Source organism: Pygocentrus nattereri, chromosome 10, assembly GCF_015220715.1.
Source record: "Pygocentrus nattereri isolate fPygNat1 chromosome 10, fPygNat1.pri, whole genome shotgun sequence".
Lineage (NCBI taxonomy): Eukaryota > Metazoa > Chordata > Actinopteri > Characiformes > Serrasalmidae > Pygocentrus > Pygocentrus nattereri.
The window spans coordinates 28,899,634-28,924,954 of NC_051220.1; the positions used below are offsets into that span (position 1 = coordinate 28,899,634).

General features: G+C 38.4%; 1 protein-coding gene across 7 annotated transcripts in view; it reads left to right on the top strand.

Moving 5' to 3' along the window:
- The window catches only part of stxbp5b (syntaxin binding protein 5b (tomosyn)), a 39,544-nt gene extending 15,077 nt beyond the window's left edge, over positions 1–24,467 (top strand). The window contains exons 4-30 of one of the 7 annotated variants that reach the window (XM_037541843.1): positions 93–193; positions 757–891; positions 1,987–2,050; positions 2,184–2,267; positions 3,003–3,126; positions 3,355–3,433; positions 4,760–4,914; positions 5,438–5,510; positions 5,599–5,746; positions 5,911–5,978; positions 6,141–6,181; positions 6,269–6,489; positions 6,805–6,992; positions 11,422–11,547; positions 11,668–11,819; positions 13,365–13,448; positions 13,633–13,695; positions 13,956–14,012; positions 14,112–14,159; positions 15,779–15,823; positions 16,112–16,219; positions 18,572–18,811; positions 19,674–20,031; positions 20,197–20,362; positions 20,868–20,979; positions 21,118–21,338; positions 21,907–24,467. In XM_037541843.1, the coding sequence (XP_037397740.1) occupies positions 93–193; positions 757–891; positions 1,987–2,050; positions 2,184–2,267; positions 3,003–3,126; positions 3,355–3,433; positions 4,760–4,914; positions 5,438–5,510; positions 5,599–5,746; positions 5,911–5,978; positions 6,141–6,181; positions 6,269–6,489; positions 6,805–6,992; positions 11,422–11,547; positions 11,668–11,819; positions 13,365–13,448; positions 13,633–13,695; positions 13,956–14,012; positions 14,112–14,159; positions 15,779–15,823; positions 16,112–16,219; positions 18,572–18,811; positions 19,674–20,031; positions 20,197–20,362; positions 20,868–20,979; positions 21,118–21,338; positions 21,907–21,948 (3,303 nt within the window). In that variant the 3' untranslated portion in view covers positions 21,949–24,467. The remainder of the gene's footprint in view (positions 1–92; positions 194–756; positions 892–1,986; positions 2,051–2,183; positions 2,268–3,002; positions 3,127–3,354; positions 3,434–4,759; positions 4,915–5,437; positions 5,511–5,598; positions 5,747–5,910; positions 5,979–6,140; positions 6,182–6,268; positions 6,490–6,804; positions 6,993–11,421; positions 11,548–11,667; positions 11,820–13,364; positions 13,449–13,632; positions 13,696–13,955; positions 14,013–14,111; positions 14,160–15,778; positions 15,824–16,111; positions 16,220–18,571; positions 18,812–19,673; positions 20,032–20,196; positions 20,363–20,867; positions 20,980–21,117; positions 21,339–21,906) is intronic. The other 6 variants (XM_017699914.2, XM_017699909.2, XM_017699911.2 and 3 more) reach the window with 6 other exon arrangements.
- The last annotated feature ends 854 nt before the right edge of the window (positions 24,468–25,321 follow it).

Sequence of the window (25,321 nt, forward strand, 5' to 3'; positions counted from 1 at the left end):
GTTTGGTCATCAAAATAATCACTAATTTACTTGAATACTAATTTAAATGCTAGTTATTTATCTATCTGCTTGTCTTTCTGTCTAATCCACAGGGGGCACTGGTGACTGCTTTAGCTGATGACAGCCTTCACTTATGGAATTTGAGACAAAAGATTCCAGCCATTCTCCACTCTCTTAAATTTAGCAGGGAGAGGTAAGAATTTCCATTGCACATGCTTATGAGCATGGTCATCGCATGTGAGCTGGGAGATGTGTTCTGAGCTGCATTCTCACAACTTTTAACTGTTTGAAATATTACACATCGGTGTTATTGCAAAATTAGTTTATGGGTTGTTAATCATGGCATGACATCAGCTTTAAAAAACCTTTCCGTATCATTGGTTATATGAAAGCTGTGAAGGAAAAGACACTGTTTTCGTCTGTCATTAAGAGTCTGGGTACTTTAGCTTTGACCTGACTTCCCCTGAACCCACATTACACCATGGCAACCATGTACAGTCTGCTATGATATCATTTGATTTATTCAAGTTCATGGAGTCAGAGCCGTCTGTGCAGGCAGATGATGACTAATTCATGCTGCCGGATTTCTCTGTATTTTACACCATTTTCTTGTTGACATTTTTGTCCATATGCCTCTTTAAACCACAAATCTGTTGTAACATCATGACATTCCAGGCATAATGGGACATTTGGTTAAATTAAACAGAATTCACCTTTAGTGATGCAAATTTTCTTCTGTTCTTTGTATTTTGGCAGGATTACTTTTTGCCATCTTCCCTTCCAGAGTAAATGGTTGTATATTGGAACAGAAAGAGGGAACATTCATATTGTCAATGTGGAGTCCTTCAGTCTCTCAGGCTATGTCATCATGTGGAACAAAGCCATTGAACTGTGAGTCTGCTTGAATTTATCTCTACCTAGCTGTAATGCCCTCTCTGGGTCCCAACTTAAGATACTTCCAGTAATATAAAAAAATACTTTGACCTCTACGCACACAGTCCCTTGTGTTGGATGAGAACCGACAGTGCTGAATGAACTCAGTGTTCGTTTGCATCTTGCTGGACTTACTTGAGTCTTGCAGGTGTTATTTCAGCACTCTGGATGTTGCCCTGTATATTTGTTTGTCACTTTTTTGACTCTTGACTGTTTAGTGTTAACACTGTTACTGTGCATACAGATGTAATAAGTCACTACATATCATGTGGCAGTGGTTTGTGAAGTCAATAGCAATCATTGTCCCAGTGTTTCCAGTGGTATGATGTTGAGTGAAAATCATTTGCTGTGGCTATCTTTGCCCCTCTACAGTCATCACAGTTTCAGAGATGCAGGCCTCCAGATGAGTTGTCATAGAAACAAGGAAGAATTTAAAAGAATACGCACACACATTTGGTTTTGTTGTTTGCCTAGCAGAGATGTCTATGAACTAAGCTCCAAACCAAGAAAGTTAGAACTGCTAAACTGAGCACAAGAATATTAAACACGAATATGCTGAAGTTTCAGAACATGTAGATATGTTGCTTTGCTCTGCAGAGACAAAAAATGGCTTATTTTATCCACCGTTTAGTTAAACCTGTTGAAAATGTTTTTTTTTATTTTATTTTATTTTACTTTGTTTTAGTGATGATGATGATGATGATGATGATGATGATGATGATTTAGTTGAAGGCAGTAGGTACATTTGCAGAATTGTGTGGTCAATCCACCAGGATAAAATCTCTCTAGTGTCCATCTTCGCTTTGCTGTTCCTGCTGTTGTTGCTATGGAGATGGTATCTTTCGCATTCCAGGGGGTGTAATTAAATTAGTTTCCAAGCCCACTGAGGTAGATGAGTGTTGTTCTGACATATATGCTCGAGGTCATCTGAGCCCATCCTAAATTTTTCTCACTTAGACTCTTTTTAAATTTATTTCAAGCATCAATCTCTTTCAAACATTTTGATTCTAACATGATTCAAACATGTTGACTGTTTTTTTTTGTTTGTTTTAGCTCTTCAAAAACCCACCCTGGACCTGTGGTGCACATCAGCGATAATCCTATGGATGAGGGAAAGGTAAGAGACCCAAAGCAGTGCAGGGCCTTTTTGCTTTAGTTTCTATATGTTATTTCATTTAATGGCTGTACATGTAACTGAGAGTTAAACTGAATTGAAGAGTATTTATGTTTATCATTTGTTTGTTTTGCAGCTTTTGATTGGTTTCGAATGTGGTTTTGTCGTGCTGTGGGACTTGAAATCTAAGAAAGCTGACTACCGCTACAGTTATGATGAGGTGATCTTTTGTTTAAAGTTTAATTCTACTTTAAATGCAGGTTTAAAAGTCTTACTACATTTTAAGGGTGATGTTAGATGTAAGATACATCCCTGCATTCACAGTACACTGCAGAGATGATGCTCTCCCTACATTAGCCCACTTGTTTCAGCCCCTAGGCTATTTACAAAATCCTTCGTGAGAGTAGGAAAATTGCTATGCAGAATTCTTATAGTTTTAATCTGTTACCTTTTGAGTGTTTTCTCAAGCTCTTTTCCTTTGTTTTATTTATTTATTTTTTTGGCAGTCTTCACCTAATGTTTTTCATGCTAAGATCTAGAATCCTGGATCTTTCCCCTGAAACAGCACCACTGGGCAGTCCAGGGGAGTCTCACTTTGTTCAGATTCTTATCAGAAGCTGGTCACTATATGTACTAAATGTACAAGCCATGATTGTGTCATGGATACTTTTTTTAAAAATGTCCAGAAACAGCTCTGGAAACCACAACCTAATAAACATAATTACGCACATTTTCTTTCTAATTAGTTCCTATTGTTATTTAATACATTGATTTTTCCACATAAGCTGTTTGTGATGTCTGCCAACAGATCTGCATTGTCAGATCTAGGCTGACAAAATTGAGTATTAAAGCAAGATGCATGTTTTTTTTTCTCCCCATTAGAAATCACTATATGCATGTTTTTTCTGTCCTGGATGTTCTATGTTTGATTACTCATCTTTTGTTTGGCCTGTAGGCGATCCACTCTGTGGCCTGGCACCATGAGGGGAAACTGTTTGTGTGCAGTCACTCAGATGGTACACTTACCACATGGAATGTACGATCCCCTGCCAAGCCTGCACAGATCATTACACCACATGGTAAGCTCCTGCCCAAGCACACACCATGTGTCCCAGTTAGGACCAGTGCTTCAAAGTAGCACTACATGTTTAACTCAGCTTGGGTTGTAGTTGGGGCTATTATATGAAAAACCTCTGAATCAGGGTCTTAAGAATATATGGCTGAACTCAAATTGGATAAATAACATCCTGAAGTTGAATTAAGTAGGTTAAAAGAAAATTAAAAGCTTGCCTGCAATTTTCTTTCAGGTAAGCAGCCTAAGGATGGAAAAAAGCCTGAACCATGCAAGCCCATTCTGAAAGTGGAGTACAAAACAGCCAGAGCAGGGTAAGGCTCACAGATACCTTAATGTCTGTTTATATACAGTCAGCTCCATAATTATTGGCACCCTTTATTTATAAAAAAAAAAAAAAGAAAAGAAAAAATGTCTTTGTGGTTAATTGGCTCAATTTTGCACTGAAAAATATGTCATGAAATAAGTTTATACTTTAATTGAAATATACATATAAGTTTACTAGTATACATCAACTTTATATATACAAGTTTATACTTTAATTGAAGTATACTAGTAAACTTATGTATATATAAACTTTATATATATATATATATATATATATATATATATATATATATATATATATATATATATATATATAAAATTTATATATACATTTATTTGTATATATATACAAATAAATTAAAAAGTCATGAATAGTATCACCCGTAGAAATTCATGCCAACAAAATGTAACTGAAGCATGTTACTTTTAAGCCGCTTACGCAACCATTCCTGACTTCCTGTTTCATTAAGGCGTAAATATGAGGTAAGACAGAGGCCAAATTCTGTCATTCTGCCTCAGGGGGAAATTTAGACAATACATATATTAAATATGTAGATTGACCTTCATAAATCAGGAAGTCATTTTTGAAAATGCCTATCTACTGTTAATTAAACTAATTAACGTTAATATTAAATATTAAAAACAAAAATTATAAAGTTTAAAACAACCAGAGATGTAGTGAACCTACTTAAAAGAGGACAAGTAAGGATGATGGTTAGAGAGGCAAGAATTTCTGCAATGTGACTGTAGAATCACAGTCATTAACCCTAGTATTATTTTGGGGGTCACCAAGTCTCGGAAACAACAATTAGATGCAACAAACTATTTGGATTGTGTGCCAGAGGTAACATTTTTCTTTCATCTAACTGCAAATTGAGTTTGCTAGAAGCTACTGAAACTTTAACTGGACCTGGGTCCTGCAGTCATATGGGACATATAAGCAAATCTTTTTGGCAACAAACCCTAAAAGCAGATTTGACATTAACAGTGAGATAGTTATACAGAAATGGACTCAAAGTGCTAAATGCAGGGCCAATAATTGTGACATACTGTTTTGTTAAAAACAAAGAAAAAAGTTAAATGTTAGATTTTTTTTCATGTCGTTTTTGTGGGACATTAAACTAAGTACCATTAAAAACCTTTCTTTTTTCTTTTCATCTTTATCAAGGATGTCAACAATTTTAGAGCTGACCATATCAAAGAGTCAGCCTTATTTTAGCAAAATCTATATCCACATGCCCCATCAATGTGGTTTTTGCTTCCTGTTTTTTCTTGGGTTGTGGTAAGTTGTCTTTCTTCCTGTTTTTGTTTAGGGAGCCTTTCATGATACTGTCTGGAGGTCTTTCGTATGATACGGTGGGTCGCAGGGCCTGTCTGACTGTGATGCATGGAAAAAGCACTGCTGTGCTGGAGATGGACTACCCCATTGTAGATTTTCTAGCCCTGTGTGAAACTCCCTATCCAAATGGTGAGCTGCTGCTTCAGCCTGGTCACAAAATGAAGAAATGCTTGTGGTGACTACTACTGCACAAGCACTGTCATTTTGCTCAAGCACCAACTGCAGTGTTGTTTCATTACAAGTGGTTAAAACTAGGGATGCACCAATGTGGAAACTGGGCTGATGCCAATATCTGATATTTTTCATGTATCTATCTGTTGATATTGATACAGATTTTGCTACAGAACATTTAGAAAATGTAAAAATTGGGTTTAAATCTGCCTTAAACATCCTCAGAGAGAAATATACATTTACTTCAATAAGGTTACAAATGTAGTGAGATAAAGTTAAAAAAAAAAAAAAAAGAAATTTTAGCACAGTAGCTCAGCGTCACGTAAATGTTCTGCTCTTCCAGAATACTTTATCACTACATCAGCAAATGTTTGTGTAATGCCAATATGATTCCAATATCAATATCATCCCTATTCATATTCATCGCTAGTTAATTCTGAATACCCTGAATAAAGTGACATTTACCCCTGTCTCTTCTCAGATTACCAGGAGCCTTATGCTGTAGTGGTTCTGCTGGAGAAGGATTTAGTAGTTATTGACCTTGCACAACCTGGGTAAGTAAATAATTCCAGGAATTTTACAAACGAAAGTAATTTTCTAACATCTTACTACAAAAATTGTTACGATATCCTTTCTATGCAGGTACCCAAGCTTTGAGAATCCATATCCTCTGACCATCCATGAATCTCCTGTGACCTGCTGCGAGTACTTTGCTGACTGCCCTGCTGAACTGATCCCTGCACTTTACTCTGTGGGCTCCAGGCAGAAGAGACAGGGCTACAGTAAAAAAGTAATTCTGTCCACAAACCTGTCGCTTTTAACAAGGAAGTTTGTGTACTTTCCTGCCTAACACATTTAGTAAGAACATATGATTTGGTTCTGTCCAGCTGTTTTCTTCAAAAAGTGTTCTGCTCATTGCTGAAACTGATTACTGAGATCTGTGTTTTATCACAGAAATGGCCTATAAGTGGTGGTAACTGGGGCCAGGGTGCACAAAGCTACCCAGAGATCATCATCACAGGGTGAGTCTTTGTCTCTCCATGTGTATATTGTATACATATTTAAATATACACACTGTATATTTCTATGAAGGACTGTTCTTTATTTTCATGCCCCACTTTTTTGAGCAATTTATGCAGTTCTCTTAATACAGCTCTTCTTTTTTGTGTTTTGGTGAACTATAGACATGCCGATGGATCAGTCAAGTTTTGGGATGCTTCAGCACGTGAGTGGTTGCAGCTCTCGCTAAATGATCAATAAATCTTGATAAATGAAATGTGTGTGGAAATAACTGTTGTTGCCTCTTATCCAGTAATGTTACAGGTGCTGTATAAGTTGAAAACTGCAAAGGTGTTTGAGAAGGCACGCAATAAGGAGGAGAAGCCCAGTACTGATATAGTGGATGAAGACCCTTTTGCTATCCAGAGCCTGGCCTGGTGTCCAGAGAGTCGTTTGCTATGCGTGGCTGGGGTCTCTGCTCATGTCATTGTTTACCGGTTCAGCAAACAGGAAATCACCACAGAGGAGGTTCAGGTATGACCTGCATTCACATATCAACCACAGATTGACCTGTGTTTGCTAAGCAGTTCAGAATACGGCTGATTTAAGGTCAAGTTTGTGGGTAGTCCTTCAATGTGTAGTAAAAAGTAAACTTGACTCAAACAGCTTAAGTTAATGTTCTTTTGGAGATTAATAAGAAAATAGCAAAAACGGTTGCAGCCTTGCCCGTTTAAATATAAAAGGAAATTTTGTCATACTCAGGCATAGTATGTTAGACACACATATTTAAGCATTATGTCTTACACCTGTTCTTCATAGTTATTTTTCCATGTGTATCTAAATGAGTAGCTGCTGGAGGTGCGTATGCAATGTGAGCTGAATGAAGTGGACTCTCCGGATGTGGGAGGTGATCAGGCATCAGCTGTGACCACGCCAGGAGCTTCCTCCAGCCCTCAGTCCAGTGTACCACAAACACACCCATCCACCAGCAGCAACAACTCCTCTGATGGCCTGCGGGATAATGTGCCCTGCCTCAGGTATGACATTACTCAGGGGAGCTTACGTTGTAAAGATCTTACTTTGTACGTTACATCTTCACATATTGTTCAGTTCAGCAGGAAAAAAAGGATCTGGCCTTTGCCCGTATCTGATTAAATGATTAGCTTTTCCATTATATAAATATCATATTACATCTGTCCATTCTCTTTCACAGTAGGCAAGTCTGTTTTGAACCATTTTCTAGCTTTTTTTATGATTAACATTTTTTACTGATTTTTCTCTTGGATTAATACAAAACCACACATCAGTATTTTGTAACAACATGACACCCTTTATTCTCTCCCTTCCACTCCAGCTGTGTCGTTGCTATGTTCATGACCTGGTTTAATCCAGTGCTGGACATGGCTCTGCATCATTAAAAGAAAGGAAAAAAAAATAAATAAAAAAAAATAATAATACTACTAATAAAAGTAAAATAAATATACAAATAAGTGAGCAAGCAAACAAACACATAAGATGTATAAATGAATAAATCAATAAATAAGCAAAATGACAAAATAAATAAAAATGGCAATAACAACAAAGCGGATCGCTGCATGTTACCCCTCTTTAAGAGCTCTCTATAAATCTTAAATATTTGTCCCATTTACGTCTGTACACTCCTAAACGCCCGAACAATTTAAATGATAGCTTTTCATATGCAGCTACTTTGCTGATCTCAGCAACCCATGGCCTGCTTCCCTCCACCTCCTAAGGATATCTTGCCTACCAATCATTAAACTGGTTTGAATCCATGCTTTGGATCCATGTCCCTGGTTTTAGCCCCAAAGGATCTCCTAAGGCAAACAGTCTTGGGCAAAAGGGGATTTGACTACCCTAATACTTTACAAATAAAATCATAAAGCACCCTCCACAATTCCTGAACTCTAGGACAAGGCCACATAGCATGAATAAAGTCCCCCTCTTCAGACTTGCAATGCCAGCACTCAGCTGTACCCTTTAAACCAAGCTTATGCAATCTGGTAGGGGTCCAATGGACCCTATGGAGAATTTTAAATTGTATAAGGCGCACTCAAAGGTCTCTAGACATAATTTTACATATTCGTGCCCATTAATTCTCTTTCATTGTTAAGTTTAAGTCTCTTTCCCAGAATTTTTTTTAAGGCCATCGTTAAGAATAAGCATAGAATAAAATGCTGAGGCCTCAAAACCTCTTCCATATATCATTAGTACCCTGGAAATAATATCAGCAGCCTGTAGAGTCAAGAGTTATTTTTATCAAATTGCTTAAAGTCAATCAAACAGATTTCCATTGGGATTCATTGCAGTAAATAATTAATTTTAGTAATGCAATTAATTTTCAAAACATTCACTTTGCCCAAGTACAAAGACGACCACCTGTCAATATCACAGGAAACTTTTGAATTAATTTGTCAAAATTTATTCTCACTAGATCCTTGAACTGCAGGGGAAACAGAATGCCAAGATATCGAACACTATTGCGTGCAGATTTTGGGCAATAGGCAGTCACAGGAAGAGCCTCTGTTTTAGTCCAATTGACCCTATATCCTGAGAACTTAGAAAATGAATTGATGGTTCTAAACAAACTAGGGACTGGTCTACCTGGGTCTATACAATCCAAAGAATATCATCGGCCTATAACATCAATTTATGTATTGACCCCCCCGATAGAGATCTCTGGGTAATCCTCATCCATTCTTAAAGCCGTGGCCAGTGGCTCCAACGCCAAACAAAACAAGAGGGGAGATGACGGTGACCCTTGTCTCATTCCTCTACCAAGAGAAAAATACTTAGAGATTCAACGTTTAGTCTGCACAGCTGCTTCAGATCGGTGATATAATAGCTTAATCCACCTTATAAAGCCACTCCCAAATCCATACACCTCAGGTATTTTAAATATAGTTCCAGTCCTCCATATCAAATAGCAACTGGAGAATGGGAATCAGCTACTGCCCACATAATGTTGATATTGAAGCATACAGATTAATATATCCCCTTAGAACTGCCTTAAGAGCCTCCCAAGCGACCCCAGCCAAAGACAATGAAGCAAAATTAATATCAAGATAAGAATGAATGTGTTCTTAAAACCTCTCGAAACTCTGAATTTTGAAGAAGTTCATGAGTTTAATCTCCATCTGTATGTTCGCGATCTGCAATTCTGAGGTATTAATCTCACCCAAGCATGATTGGACACTAAGATACCACCAATAGAGCACCTGGACGTTAAGGCAACCAGTGATTTAGAAATATCTATCCAAGAATATATTTTATGCACTGATGAGAAGAAAGAATAGTCACGCCCAGATGGATTCATGATTTGCCATATGTCTGTTAGCCCTAGAGTTTTGCACATCCTCTCGACAGTTAACAGGGCTTTAGGAGATCTCAGTCCCATTTTGCTGCTACAGTCCAGGACTGGATCCATTACCAAATTGAAGTCTCCCCCAAGGATAATATTCTGTACCCCTGCTGCATGTATCTTTCCTTCAAGAACTACAAAAAAGGCTAGGTCATCCTGATGAGGAGCATAAATATTAACCAAAGCTGTATCTCTGCTACAACAATAAGACTTATTTGCATCTCATCTTTAATCTGTTTACAGGATTTAAATTGCTTTTTTATGTCCATCCCCGTTGTAGTTTTTCTGATTCTTCTGGGGATAAATGTGTCTCCTGCAGAAATACTACATCAAATTTTTCACATCCTAGACAATTTCTTCTGCTTCACAGGATGAACCAGCCCAGACAAACTAAGATACTTTAGCATCAACACAAAGACTCCCCCATTAACATGACACAAAATGCAGTAGCGCTTCAACTCTAACATTGTGCTCAGATGTCCCTTCGAAGAGTCCCACCCTTAACTTGAGTCCATGACACATCCTCTTGAGATAGGCAGTGCTTCTCAGCAACGCTAGTGCTATAAAATTTGTCCTTATTAGTCCGATCTGGTATCTGCTCGAAATTATCATAAAATGTGAACTGAATATGACATCTAGAGAGGGGGGAATACAATTTAGAGAAATTAAAAGCAATTTCCACTAAAAGAAATAGCAATATACTCCAACTATCATTTTATAAACCATAATATCCAAAAGGAGAACTTTCTTTATTTCCCACCTCTGTTCAGTCTGAAGAGCAAAGCCATTTGCCTGCTATGTCTTCCTAGCTATCCCGTGGACCTACTAAGTTACTCCATAGATTCAACGAAGGTCTTAGCCTTATGTGGGCTATTGAAGATTTTGTATCCGTCTTTAGTGTCTATTCTTAAATTTGCTGGGTAGAGCATTGCAAAGCCCACTTTCTGCACATGAAGCATCTTCACTGTCTGAATTGCTCCTGTTTCAACTGCGTGACTCTGGAGAAGTCTGGGAATATCATGATGTGAATTATTGGTCCAACACAATTTGACCTTTTCTCTAGCAGCTTGTAGCAGCAAGTCTCTATTTCCTGATCTCCAGCTGCCTATCCACAGTATCCTAAAGCTCAGAGATCAGGTCAAGCATAAACTTGACCATGTCATGACCTTCCTTGCCCTCGGGAATACCAAAGAAACGAAAAAGGTTATTTCGCCAGTTGCGATTCTCCAGGTCCACCAACTTATCTCTCAGTTGGTCTACCTCTGGTTTGTGGCCGGTGGATTATCTTTTGACTCTTTCTCAACTGCTCCTCCGTTTTGGTAATTCTTGAGATGAGGTACGGCAGCTTTGTCTCTACTGAAGTACGTCGTATTTCTTCGAGGCCAGCCATGTCGTCCGAGATTTTCTTCAGCGTTGCATAGATGTTAGCGATATCCAAACTCCGATCTTGAGGCTCATTACTTGCGTATGCTGGGTCAGCGCCATGTTGTTCAGTCCGAGTCAGGGCCATGCAACCTCAAATGTCCCCACACACAGAGGATTTCAGTTATTTCGACATCATACCTATTCAGTGTTACACAAATAAAGTGAACGTATGAAAGTCGACTGTTCAGAAGGAAATGAAAGTATAATTATCACAAAGCGCCGCAACACTAGACTCTATGCCGCCTTCTCTCTCTCAGCGTCACATGAACTCAATTTCCTAGCCTTTTTACTAACTACTAAAAGTATAAGTTAAAGTATTATTATAGTTAGAATAATATTTAGTAGAATGTGCACTGACATTTTCCCCAAAATAAAATTTGCGAGCTTTAAAAAAAAAATGTTACTGTTTATGTACAACTATGTTATATAAAAATCTTAAAAATCAGAATTAAATGTAATCATTGTGAAAGTTGGGAATTTGGAATCCACTAAATTATGTCCTAAATAAATCATAATCAAATCAAATAATTATGAGGTCAGAAATTCACCCATACTATTGGCCTAAAGCTGTTACTGCTTTTCTCTAGGAACCCCATTTTCAGCTTCTATTGTTCTGTTGAATAATATGTTGTTTTGATTTTAGCTTCTTTTTTGCACTTCAGGGTTAGGAACACTCCACTGAAACAGTCACCGGGATACCAGGTGGAACTGGTTATTCAGCTCGTGTGGGTCAGCGGGGAGCCGCCACAGCAGATCACCAGCTTGGCTGTCAACTCTGCATATGGCCTGTAAACCCACCTATAAAATGAAATTTTTTAATACATTTAAAATGAATGCAGATTTACAGTTTAGAGCCTTTATGAGTGTTAACAATCAGAAATGGCGTTAATCTTCCTCTTATGCTGCAGAGTGGCTTTTGGTAATGGTAATGGGCTGGCAGTAGTGGACTATCTTCAGAAGACACTGCTGCTCAATATGGGCACAGCAGAGCTCTACGGTTCCTCTGATCCACACCAGAGACAACCACGTTCACCCCGCAAAGCGAGGCAGCCCTCTGGAGGTGAGGAAATAGCTGGTAGCGTGTGTTAGACTCAATCATATACTGTGTGATTGAGCATCAGTCTGTCTGTCTGTTTGGCTAGGATGCAGTGCAGGCTGTGCTTATTATCAGCAGGCTTGGCCAAAAAGCTTTAGTGGCCCTGCTAGGCTCCAGAACCCCTACCACTGCAAGTAGCTGTTTCTGGCAGAGTATCCATCTGCCCTCTTGAACTAAGGGAGTAAACAGAATCAGATACAGTATTTGTAAGGATTTTATGTGTGAAGTCATCGTTTTCACCCTTTTACGTCTTAATGTTCAAGTCTTTGTCTTTTTTTCTTTTTGGTTTTTAAGCCATGTTCAAGCTGTTCCATGTTCTCCATGTTCTTCTTGCTCTACTCTCTTTAAATGCCTGGGAAACTGCAGTAGTGTGGGACTGTATTCATGACTCATGACTATTTTTGCCTCATCAGCAGCAATTTTCTGACTGTTATTCACCGAAAATGAATCTCGGTGGTGTTTGGTATAGTCACTCAATTGACCATTTGCAAAATAATGATTGACCTGCCTCTTAGCCAAACACAATCATATCTAAATGTTCCTTCCTAAATATTCCCAAAGGAAATAAACAAACCTGCAGTCAAAGTGGTAGTGTCAGTAAATTACATAATTAGAATTATTAGGCTAAGAGATGATGGAAAAGTGATGCTGAGGACTGTATAATGCCTAACACCTGATTCTGTTATTTTTATTTCACTCTTGAAGCAAAAAATATTTTAGATTAAACTATGTAGTAGACCACGCTCACAGCTCAGTGACAAAACTGGAAGTAAGCTAAACTATCTGGGTTACTGTATTTTCTTTTATTAACTTAGCTGCTGACAGTTCGCTTGATAAATCAGTTAGATTGAACAGGACTGCACAGCCATAACATTTGTGATTAAAACGTTAAGTAAAGATAAATATTAATGCACTCATACACATGACATTCTTTCTATTGTTTCATTAATTGTTTCATTTGATTGAAGGAACCTGTGTAAAAGACGAATCCTCCTCAGCATCTAACATCACTCTTGACTAGCTCTGCTGTTAGCTTTAGCATTAGCTCATCTGATGAGGCAGTTACTGTTGCTAAAACGTCCTCCTTATTAGTCAGGAAAACCAGCCATGCTAATGTCAACCTGAATGATTTGACTAACATAAACATGTTTTCCGGAATCCTTTTTTTTGTTCGCTTTAATTCGGGTATCATGCATATTTGGTGGATTCTCAAACATGTATGTCAAACATCTTGTAAAGCCAGTGTATTTTTGAATGAAACATGTTTCAAATGTGCTTTTAATTGTACTATTGAAATTTTTAGTCTGTTAACACAGGTGCTAGAGACTCTACCAGGCATCCTGTTTAGAAAGTTTGATAATTGTAACTAAGGGAGGCAGGACATTTGTTAACAGTCAGTTCTGAATTCAGTCTTTTGCCGTGTTCCAGGATGTTTTAACTGTCCTTTTATTTCCTGTGATTGTTTTGTCTCACCCTTGCATTGTTGATTTCTCTCTGTGGTTTGTAAAGACAATCTACCTAAGACGTCTTGCATGTCCAGCCTCTCTAGCTTTTATTCTGAATCTGTGAAAAAACTACGTTCTTCTTATCTCAGTAAGTCATCTGACTTCATCGATCATTTTTCATTTTTCTAGCTCTGTCTGCTCTCTTCTCTCTGTTTGCTCTGTTTTTAGGCTAGTGTTTGAGTTGATTCTTCATTATAAGTCATCGTCTCTACCTGTGACACCTTCCTGAGTTGTCAATTATAAGTTACTTTTATAACGTTTATTTTCTTTAGGTCTTTGTGATGGCAATGATGGGTCTGCAGGTTCAGAAGACAGGTGCAAGTCACCTACATCAGGTAATTGTTATCTACTTTATTTTTCCTTTTCATATTTCATTTGTATAATTGTTGTTAAACATCATTCACTAGCATTACAGATCTATACTATAAATGCCAGTGCTAGGAATAAATAGTAGTTTATTAGCTCCACTGTACAGTCCATATATAGCAATAGCTTTCGTACAAAGTGCATTCATGGAGTTTGCAGTGAATAGATATAAGCAGCACCAGTTATTGGACAGTAGCACATAATTATGGAATCTGTTGTTGCTACGTAGGTTCTGGTTCACCTTGCCATTCAGATGATGAAAGCAAGCATAATTTTCTTGAAAGGGGTATGATTTTGGCATTTTTCACTAGCATTACCCAAGTTTCGAATTGATTGTACTGTACATACTTTTTATTGACATGTTCTTTCTTAAAACATTTTCCAGTGAAATCAAAAAGCAAGCTGATAACAAAGAGTGTTGCCAATGACTTTGGTACTGTATTACATTTATCTTTTTTTTTTTTTTTTTTCCCCCCTCTTAATCTGTAACTTTCTTTCCACTAATGCACTGGGCTTTGGCTCTGAGCAGCTAACCAAAGTGACATTTGTGCTATCTAATGCTCATGGTGTAGTGCACAAGAAGAGATTTGAGTGATTTGGGCTTACCTGAACAGCTTGTTGTCCTTCCACACGGGGATAGGTGTTAATACTGCCTTCACAACTTATACACAATTTTACAAAGTAATCACAATGTATGCACAATTTTAGACTGTATTTTGAATGTTTCATCAAAGCCACCAAACTAGTAATTCACTCTGGAAAATCTCATGGTTCCCGTAATGTAACTTACTAATGGACAGCTAGGTTCAAATCAGTGGTTCTTTACTAACTATTCTTTCTCCACTCTTCTTCAAAGGCTTGTGCTTCCTGTATTTTTTTTGTGTCTAACCTTGTTTACCATTACAGGCTAAGTGCATAACCTGGTGATGTATTTCAAGGGTAACCCATATGCATAAAGGCTTCTTTTACCTTTCATATATTTGTATCGAATAATTACATTTAAAACAGTTCATTGAAATTTACACTCTCGCTCTCTTCCAATTAACTGTCAATGAACAAAACTCACAAGGCGTTTGGGTGCATCCTATCAAAGTAAAGTGGCTGGTGCATGTGTTATGCGTGCAACCACACTCAAGTAGACCTCTGTGTCATGCAGTTGTTGGCACCATATCTATTTTAGGGCCTCTGGGTCTAAGTAGATTTCCTCTTCAAGGAAAGGAATGCCATTAAATGACAAAAATCACTGCCGTTACTGTCTGTGGTGAAGAGAAATGTTCATTTACATTTCAGCTCTCAGTGACGTTGAAATATAGTGAGTCTAGCGATATTTGGAGGAAGAATATATGTAGGACAAAACTATCGGGTTTTGGCACATTTTTTGCTCACCATAAAGTGCAATAGCAGTGATCTTCGAAAAAGCCATTTTGCTTTTAATAATAAGACATTGTTGTGAAACCAGAATTCTACAGAATGACAAAACAGCTTTGGAGATCTGTAATGTAAATTGTGTACATACATTAACATTTTAATATATAAACAGAAGACGTATATTCAGGCATGAAAAACTATATTGATAAAGCTCCATATTGTATTCAATTTTGAAATGTGTATCATTACACCCCTATTATATTTCTCATCACAGTGTCTAGAATCTTACAGACACACACATGCACTCAAATATCCAATATCTGTCAATTAGTGACACAGTTTCTCAGTCTAATGGAGCATCTGGTGTTCTGCTTGGATGGTGCTGGCACTTTTACTAATCCCTCTATGCATGTTCTAATTACAAACAGCAACTAAATCTGCTACAAACAAATGTAAGTCTCTAATGTAGATTTCATGGCCAGCTCTAATGGCTTGACTTTGCATCATGATCCCCACCCTATTTCAACCTGTTTCTCAATCATCCTTTTCTTTCAAGCTAAATGAAGGAAGATACAGAATGACTAGTCAATTTTTTCCCCTCACTTTTGCAGTCTTACCAGAGGTTACATTCTTTCTCAGAGTTGTTCTTTTGTTGAAAGCTATCATGTTTTGTTTTTTTTACAGCTAAGATGTCACGGAAATTTAGCATGACTGCTGATCAGAAAGATGGTAAGCTTGAACTTTGCTCTCTCTCTTCATTTCTAGGTGTTCTGTGTAGCTGTAGTTCCTGTGAAGGACCTGGTCTGGTTGTCATCTTTGGCAAAACTTGGATCATAAACGATTATATAATGTGTTCATTTTGAAAAAGGAAAAAAGCTTCAGTAGTATAAAAATATGTATTGGGCGTGTTACAGATTGCAGAGAGATGGTAAATGAGACCTAGTGTTGCCTGTGTCTGTGTGTACGAGGTCAGTGTCCATGCTTTACCTCTTTGATTGTTTGCGCTGTGTGTGGAAGGGGATGTACAGAGGCAGCGTTCTCTCCCTAGTCAGAAATCAGATGTGAAGGCACTGTCCAGAAGAAAAACAGGAACTATCTCCAGGACTCAGTTTGTGTCCAAATCCAGTGAGTGGCCCTGATCTGGCCTCACATGGGTGTACTCTTTTCCACCTCTGAAGTCTGCTGTATGGGCCTGATTTTTGCTCACTAACCTGGGTTTGTTCTTGAAACCAAAACTTTAAACCTTTTAACATTCAACATCTCTTTGAATTTTCCTGCCTTTTTCCAGGGTGATGTTCTGCACAGATTAAAGGAATAGCTCAGGCAGACACGGTTGGCTGAACTATTTCTTTAAGGCGTATATATTTCTGTATAGCATGTTTTAACAATTTATGATGATCAATGACAAAAGTGGCCTTTTACAACACTGCATTTCTAATGTAACACGCAAAAAGGATATTTTTAAAGGGAATGCGGATGTTATTAGAGTAGTGCGAGGCATATAACGATAAAGCATCATTAACTTTGGGTTGGTGGATGTTAACACTAACTAAGGTCTGGTTTTTCAGAAGTGTCTTAGAAGATCATTACAGATTGAAATTGTGTTACTTGATTTAACAGCTAAGGAATGAAAAATTCTTTTTTCAAAATTTCTACACAATTAAATGGTCATGTAAACAGTCACAGTGGTTTGATGTGAACAGTCTCCAAACATGCAGTCTCAAAAATGAGCTCCTGAGTGCTGCAACCATCCAGACGATCTCCTGATGGATAGGGACAATGCGAGTTCAATCCAGGGTGTGTAGCCGGGAGTCCAAGAGAGCACAATTGGCTTTGCTTTCTGGGTGGGTAGGATGGCCCCTCTTTCTCCCTCCATCACTCAACGCGATGTAGGTCAGCGAAGGTGTCTGTTAGCTGATATAACCGATCTGGCAGTTGGCGCTTTCCTCTGAGCTGTCCAATGACTTTGCGTGAGCAGCAGTTTGAAAAGATGCGGTGGCACCTCACAGGTCTCTGAGGAAGCCTGCGTTAGCCTTCACCCTCCTAGTGTTGATAGCATCGTGTGATTGGGGGAGTCCTAACTAGCTGGTGGAATTGGAGATGACTAAATTGGGGAGACAATTGGTAAAAATATTAAAAAAAAAAAAAAAAGAAAACCCAACATCTTTGGTGAAACCAGACGTCCAAGGTTTTTAATGCCATTGAAAGCTGCATCATAGAAAGCTTTAGCACAAATATATTTCCTGATTCATTAGACATATTTTAAAACTATCAGAAAATAAAGATTTGTGGCTTAAAATGTATTATTAAAGTCCAAATTCATTCAGAATGGAGATGCTCCACCTTCACTGTCCCTCTGATCTGCTCATTTCTAATCTTGACCATCCTTGTCACTCCCAACGAAAATCTCACCACCCAGGTTTACCACATGTAATACTCAGATATATAAGTTCACAAGCCATTTTGGATAGTGTTAATATTTTTTGTTGTAGACATTGTGACTCTTAGTTCCTGTCATGACCACTGTTAAAAAAAAAAAAGTTTGTGTTACTGTAAGTCAGTTGAACCAGCAATGAACCAGTTCACTGACTACTCTGAATGACTGTTTACATTCTACGATTGAATTATACAGACATTTTGCTGAAATTTCCTGTTAATAATGAGACATTGTTGGGAAACCAGGCCTCTGTACGCTGTATTAAACTGGTCTCTGCAGGACGAGTCGTCATTTAATAAATTGGTATAACTACTCGCACTGCTGTGGATTTTGGACGTCTTTACACTGTTCTAAGTTTTAGAAAATTAAATGTACTTGTACCTTATGTTTTCGGAACTGGGTGGTAAAGTTGTACTGCAGTGGTCACCAGCCCTCCTCCTGGAGATCTGAAAAGCTACTTACCTTTAGTTTTTAGTTCAGTTTCAACCTGCATCTAACATGCTGCCCCCTTTACCAATTCATGAGAGAGATTCTGCAGGAAGGTAGATCTTCAGGACCAGGATTGCTGACCTCTTATCTACTGGATGCATGTGGCACTCCTCAAAGTATCATGCTCATGAATAGCATAAGAGTAAGGAAAAAAAATATATAAGAAAAAGTTGTCATGTTTTTAGTAGACAGACTGAAAGTATACTTGGCTGCATTCTGAATTTTTGGATGCTAACTCGCTCTCATTGACCATGTATGTGTTTTTTGTGCAGTTTTAATGCTTTGCTTGTACAGTTAACAATGATGCTTTAATTTAAAACAGAGAACTACATTATTTTCAGATATCACTGTAAATCTGGATGATTTCTTAAGCAGCGGCATGCAAAGTATAAATTCACATCTACTAACATATTGAAATTGCTCCCAGTGTTGTTTTTCCTCTCCCTTTTTTTCAGGTTTCCCTGAAATAGTTTTGATACTATATATAAAATCCGAATTTTCTTCTCTCTTTTGCTTTCTATTTTGTCCCTGATGGGCCACCACACCTGCAGATGCTAGAGACAACTCCTTCAGTCGCTCGCGCAGCTCCAGCGTGGCCAGTATTGACAAGGAGTCTCGTGAGGTCATCTCTTCTTTGCACTTCTGTGACTGTCTGTCTAGGAAGTGTGAAGTGACGGCAGTCGCCAGCCTGTGGTTGGGCACTTCCGTGGGCACTATGCTGGCCATCTCCCTCAGTGTGCCCTCCACCCCAGAACTGAGGCTGCAGCAGTCTGTAGGCATCTCATTTTGTGGTAAGAGGATTTCTGTGGAAGATTCAGTACGAGTCCCTCAATAATTGCAGAAATAGCAAAAAATGCAGCAAGTCAGTTATTTAGCCTTAAAAGAATAGCATAGCAAATAATAATTTTGTCCCATTTTCCTATTACCGCAAATTTAGTCAGTCAGCTAAGGCATGTTTGGTGTCTGAAGTTTACTTGTTTAGTTTTGTATTGGAGCTATGAGGCTAATGTAGCCAGCAAATAATGAAAGCTTATTCCTCGCTAATTAGCACTTTACTGATTGAGTCATAAATTTTCCTTGAATCACATACTTGACATGTCATTAAAAATTTGATGAAGGTTGTCATGTTAAAAAATCAAAGTAGTAGCCATCTGCTTGAATTTGTCCATATTTTTTTTATTTTTGTAGATAATAGTATGTTATACAATATCAGAAACCACATAACTAAGTCTGTGTAGTCATGCAATTTGCACAATGCTAACTGGTGGCTTTAAACATCTGTTAGATACAGTAGCTTGTAGCTCTAATGCAAAACTAAAAAGGCAAACTGAATGCTAGTCATGTCGTGTCTTGTCTGATTGATTGACTACCTTTGGGATAAGTGGAAAATGTGTAAATTAGAAGTTTTACTCTTAAATGTTTTACTTTTTAAAATAGTGGTTTACACATTTTCCACTCATCCCAAATCTAGTCGATTAGACAAGACATTACTAGCATTCAAGGCTTGCTTCTTTAGCTTATTGTAGCTTATTTTATTTTAATTTCAGAATTTGTAGGCCTGTTTGGCTGCAGTCATGAGTTTTAGTTCTCATTCATAGATTTTATTGTGTGCATTGCAGTGGACCTAAATCTTATGTATATTATGTCCCCCAGGTTCAGTGGTTCGGCTGAAGGGAGGCATCATGCGCATGGCTTTAATGGATTCTACTGGCTCTCTCCAGCCTCCTGCTTATGAGTGCTGGTATGATCTCAATGCCCCAGAAGAAGAGAAGGAGCGGACACGAAGGCGCCGACCCGCCTCACCACCGTCCACTCAGGAAAACCAGGACAGCCACTATGCTGTGGTCTGCTCTGAGAAACAGGCCAAAGTGGTGGCTATGCCTTCGCAGAACTGCGTCTTTGAACACAACATAACAGAGAACTCATTCGTGCTGAGGGCTGATGTGGTGGTCATGCCTGCTGGCATCTGCATTGCTTGCTTCTGTGCCAATGGGCACATCATGACTTTAAGGTAAGGCAGGAGCTCTGCTGCTACATGAGGCACAGTGAACCCTTGCCTTCAATGTAATTATTGTGCTGAGGCCCAAACTTGGAATGGAAGTTGTATGTAGTTGTAATATTAGCATTGTAAAACGTCGGTTTTATTAGCATACTCCGCCTCTTTTCTTTGTGCCAGTTTGCCAAGTCTGCGGCCACTGCTGGATGTGAACTACCTGCCCCTCACGGACATGCGAATAGCCAGAACTTTCTGCTTCTCAAACTTGGGCCAGGCTCTGTATCTTACTTCCCCTACAGAGATCCAGAGACTCACCTACAGTCAGGAAACATGTGACAACCTACAGGTCAGACATCCTGCAAATGGTGTCTTTGTGTTTAAAACCGTTCTCTTATCATTATAGGACTGGAAGTAAGGTCCTATTAAGTCATATGCATAACAGGATACTTATTTTCTAATAGAAAATACATTAACAGATCCTCTACCATAAACAAAAAGTTGAATATGACCTTTACCTGAACATTTTAGAGCACTGTTTTATTTATTTACTGGATTTAACATATTGGAAAAAAATATAACATAAAATATTAAATGTGCCTTAACTTTTGTACATTTTGTATGGGGTTTTTTCCCCCAATATGTTACATTCAGCGAACAGTAGTTGTGCATTAAAAGGTGCAGAAGTGTGTTCTCTGTAATTAATTGGATGAGGTGCATCAGAGCAGGGAAAACACCAGGGACAGGAACTAATAGAGTATTGCATTTTGTTTGTAGATATGGTGTGTGTATATATATATATATATATATATATATATATATATAAATGTATTTGGTACTGTTGACATTTGCAGGAAATGCTCGGAGAGCTGTTCACTCCAGTAGAGACACCAGAGGCTCCTAACAGAGGTTTCTTTAAGGGTCTTTTTGGAGGTGGGGCCCAATCCCTGGATAGAGAGGATCTCTGTGAGTTATCAGAAGCAGATACTACTTCTAAATGTGTGATTAAAACCATACTGTTTACATTTAAAGTCATGTAGTGCCGCATTGCATCAGCAACATTATCATCATTCCCCTTGTATGTCCTTGGCTTTGCAATCACAGTCGGTGAGTTGGCAGCAGGTAAGGCCTCGCGCAGCCTGGCCCAGCACATCCCAGGCCCAGGCAGCATGGAGGGCATGAAGGGGGCAGCATCAGGCGTGGTGGGGGAGCTGGCACGTGCTCGGATAGCTCTGGATGAGAGAGGACAGAAACTCGGCGAGCTGGAGGAGAGGACAGCAGCCATGATGGCTAGCGCAGACTCTTTTTCCAAGCATGCGCATGACGTGAGTCTACTGCAGCCATGGCAAACTGGAAGAATATAGTGCTAGCTCATGATAGGATAAGCTCATGTTAAGGTGCTCATCGTGGTACATGTCACAATTTGGGACGTCACAGTGCATTATGATTTTGCAATTGAATCATGATGCTTAATGTTGTCGTGTTTTGTGAAAATGTAGTTAGTATCACAACGTATTGCCATAACGACCAGTTCTAATTTCATCCACATGACCTATAGCAAAGGATATAACTAAAATGATAAACAAATATTGATGCAAGGGTTTAAAGCAGGGGTGCACAACTCCTGGAGGGCCATGGTCCAGCACAGTTTGGAGGTTTTCCTCATCATACACAGCCACTGAACCTGGCAATAAGATGAGTCTAATCCAGTGATTTTTTGAGTAAGTAAATCCCCAAACTGTGCTGGACACCGGCCCTCCAGGACTGGAAGAGTGCATCTCTTGAAGTATCAAAGGAAAATATCATCTCAATTTAACAATTACTTGTAGAATCAACATGGGTGTATCATGATTTCAGATTGAGGAAGTGCTCATTCTTGCTTCTGTCTCACAGGTAATGCTGAAGTACAAGGATAAGAAGTGGTATCAGCTCTGATGGCCATGTAAGGAGTCAGGGGCCTTTGCCTTAGGGAGATACATCCCTTCTCTCCCCCTTCTTCCTCCTGCGCCTGCCATCCTCGCCCAGTACAACACCACACCAATACCTCAGTCACTTGACTTGGGCTGAGAAACAGAAGGGAGGCAGAGGATGGAAGAAGATGGGGAAGGGAAGAGGAATGCCAGAGTAACCCTTCCATCTTTTATGCCAGTTTCAGAGTGGTTAAGCCCCCTTTCCCTTCCACAAAGATGATCTTTTTAGTTACAGGAGAGGAAACTCAACACAAATGCAGCCCTTGTAACTCACTCTCATCATCTGTGCTGTCATTTTTCACTGCCATTCTACTTACAGAAACTACAAAATAATGGATTGTGGTGATTGTTTATATACGTTAGTTGAGAGTACAGCTGAGAAATACAGAAAATGTTCACTGCATTGCCAGGTGTTATGCTACTGATAATCGCTTGGGCAAGAATAAATGGCATGTCCAGTGACTTTTTGTTCAGAAACGTAGCATTTTATTTTTTTGTGCGTTTTCAACTAGGCATGGGCCAGACTGTCTTACATAAGACGTCATGAAATGTCATTAAATTAATCTCTAAAGGGCTGGTAATGTGCTGTAACTACCACATATCATGTGATCATTCTGCCATATCAGACTGGAAGCTGGCCATGGTTAAGTAGTCACTGAAATTAATGTCTTTGTCACTAAAGGACATGCTGGTATACACTGATTAGATTCCAGAAGTCCACCAGAAGCCAAGATCTTTCTAATTTCTCTAATTGAACACAGACAGATTATACTAATCAACCATAACATTAAAACCACCTCCTTGTTTCTACACTCCATCAGCTTCACTTACCATATATGATCACTTTGTAGTTCTGCAATTATGGACTGTAGTACATCTGTTTTTGTATACTTTGTTAGTCCCTTTTTACGTTGTTCTTCAATGAAGAACACAGAGCAGGTGTTGTTTGGGTGGTAGATCATTCTCAGCTCCGCAGTGACATTGATGTGGTGGTGGTGTGTTAGTGTGTTTTGCTGGTACGAGTGGATCAGCAGTGCTGCTGGAGTTTTAAAAAAGAGAAAATGGACAATGAGTGGAAAGGTTTTAATGTTATGACTGATCAGTGTATATACATGCAAACAGATACTAGTATAAATGAGCTGAGCATGATCTGCTCATCCTCTGAATACTTGGCGGTTTCAAAGTAGTCGTATATCATTCCCTGGAGAAATATATCTGATACCTGGAGCATGTTGTACCATTCTTACCCATGTGAAGAAACTTAAGACTTTGGAAGTTTGAGGCATGAATTATGGCAGTATGTGCCTTGTGAAGATGGATGTACTAGATGTGTTCACTTCCAGGGAAGAATTTGCCAATTAGTAAACCACTGAATGTTTCAGGCTCCCATGATGCTTCAGCTTCTCAGCCCTGCTGTTAAAGTGCAGTACAGGCCATGGTGTCCATCTTTTCTCTGGAAGAAAGGACATATATTTATCTGCTGTTCATGTCCACTTTTTTTCTTTGAAAATATGCATGTGTCTTGTCCGGAGGACTATAGCCATCTGTGTGTTTGTCGTTGCAGTGGAAGTGACCAAGCACCACTAAGTGTTCTATGTAACTCCATGCTCTTGGTCAGCATTTGCTCAGTCTGTACAGGACAAGGGGCTTCTCTTTTGCCTTTTGCTTATCATGCAAATATGCTAACCTCAACCTACATGTATATCTGTGAGTTTGTGAACATACATATACGCAGGAATATGTGTATGCCCACACAATGGTTACAGAAATGCCATAAGTCTTTTTTTTCTTTCTTTCTGTTTGTGAGGTGCAAGAAATTGCTGCTACTTGTGTTTATTTAGGAGCATTGTTTTTGTTGTTCTTTATTATCCAATGAAGAGCAAGGCTTTTCTTTTCTCTTTCCAAATTGCTGCCAAATGTTGTAAATAGCTGGACGTTTGAAGACAAATTTGAGAGAGATGGCATAGTCAAAGCAGCTGGGGATGGTTGCTAAGTTCTTGTCCGACACCAAAGAGTTATTTAGTTTCGCTTGTTGTTCTCATGTCCAGAATGCAAGGCTTTGACCTGCTGTTTTACTGTTCTGCTGTATCTGAGAAACTGGTGTCAGGACCTCCCTAGAAATACAGTGAGCCACTCCTTTGCTTGCCAAGACGATGTGTAAATACCTACCAAAATTGAGAATTTTCAACGTTGACTGAACTGAAAAAGAATTGCGCTACTGTGCTTCATATTCTTTTTTGTATAAGCAATTGTGTGGTTTTTGCACTATATGTTTTGTATTATAATGACATGGAAGTCATTTTATTGATATTTTTGTAGTTTGTATTGTAACTATTTTTTTGGCATTTGTTTCTTTCAGAAGGACCAAAAAAAAAATGAGAACGCAAGATGCTGAAGTGTATTGATGGCAAGCTTCAGGAGTGTCTTTTACTCTCAGATCTGTCTTCATTGTCAGTTTAATGATATTATATTTATATATTTGGAAGACATATACATATATATATATATATATATATATATATATATATATATACATATATATATATATATATATATATATATATATATATATATATATATATATACTTTTAATTTCAGATATTTACAAATGAATACTTTTAGTATATTATTTAAAAAGAGAATGGTGCATTTTAAGAAAATGAATTAGTTGTAAATATTCTCCGTAAATCCAATGTAAAACTGAAACACCTTGGAAGGTGAGCCAACTGTTTGGTCATGAGTTAAAGGAGGAGCTGCTGCATCCTGATGAAGCTCCCTTCCTCTGAAACTATCTCTGGCCATCTCTGTATACTGTGTGTCCTACACGTTTCTTGCACAAAAGAGGCAGCATGTTACTTAGTGTTTACAAACTTGAAACATCCATTTACATATACCCTTTATAGGAGGCTTCTGCTTTGGGAATATGCCAGAATTATATGTTTGACCAGAACAAATCACATTGTATCTTTTTATTTCCCCAGTCAGGCATGAAGGAGCATATTTATTTAATGCGCATTGTTACGGTTTGAATTGTTCACCGCGAGCATACCTATCAGTACACTTCTCCCTAAAGCTCTTACTGTTCCATTTTCTAGGTGGGCCTCTTTTCTCAGTCATCATCTTCTTGGGAAAGTTTCAGTGGGGTGTAGTTTTTCTCATTATAGCCAAGTTATTGTACAGTTTTATGAAGCAAAATTTCACATGGATGTTTGTCTTAATATGCTGCCACCTACAATTTAAGAAATATGTTGATAAACCTAAATGTGCAATGGAAAAATAAATGTAAAGCAAAGGTATTTTTTGCCCATGGTTTTTAATTGTCTGAGTTCTTGTGATCG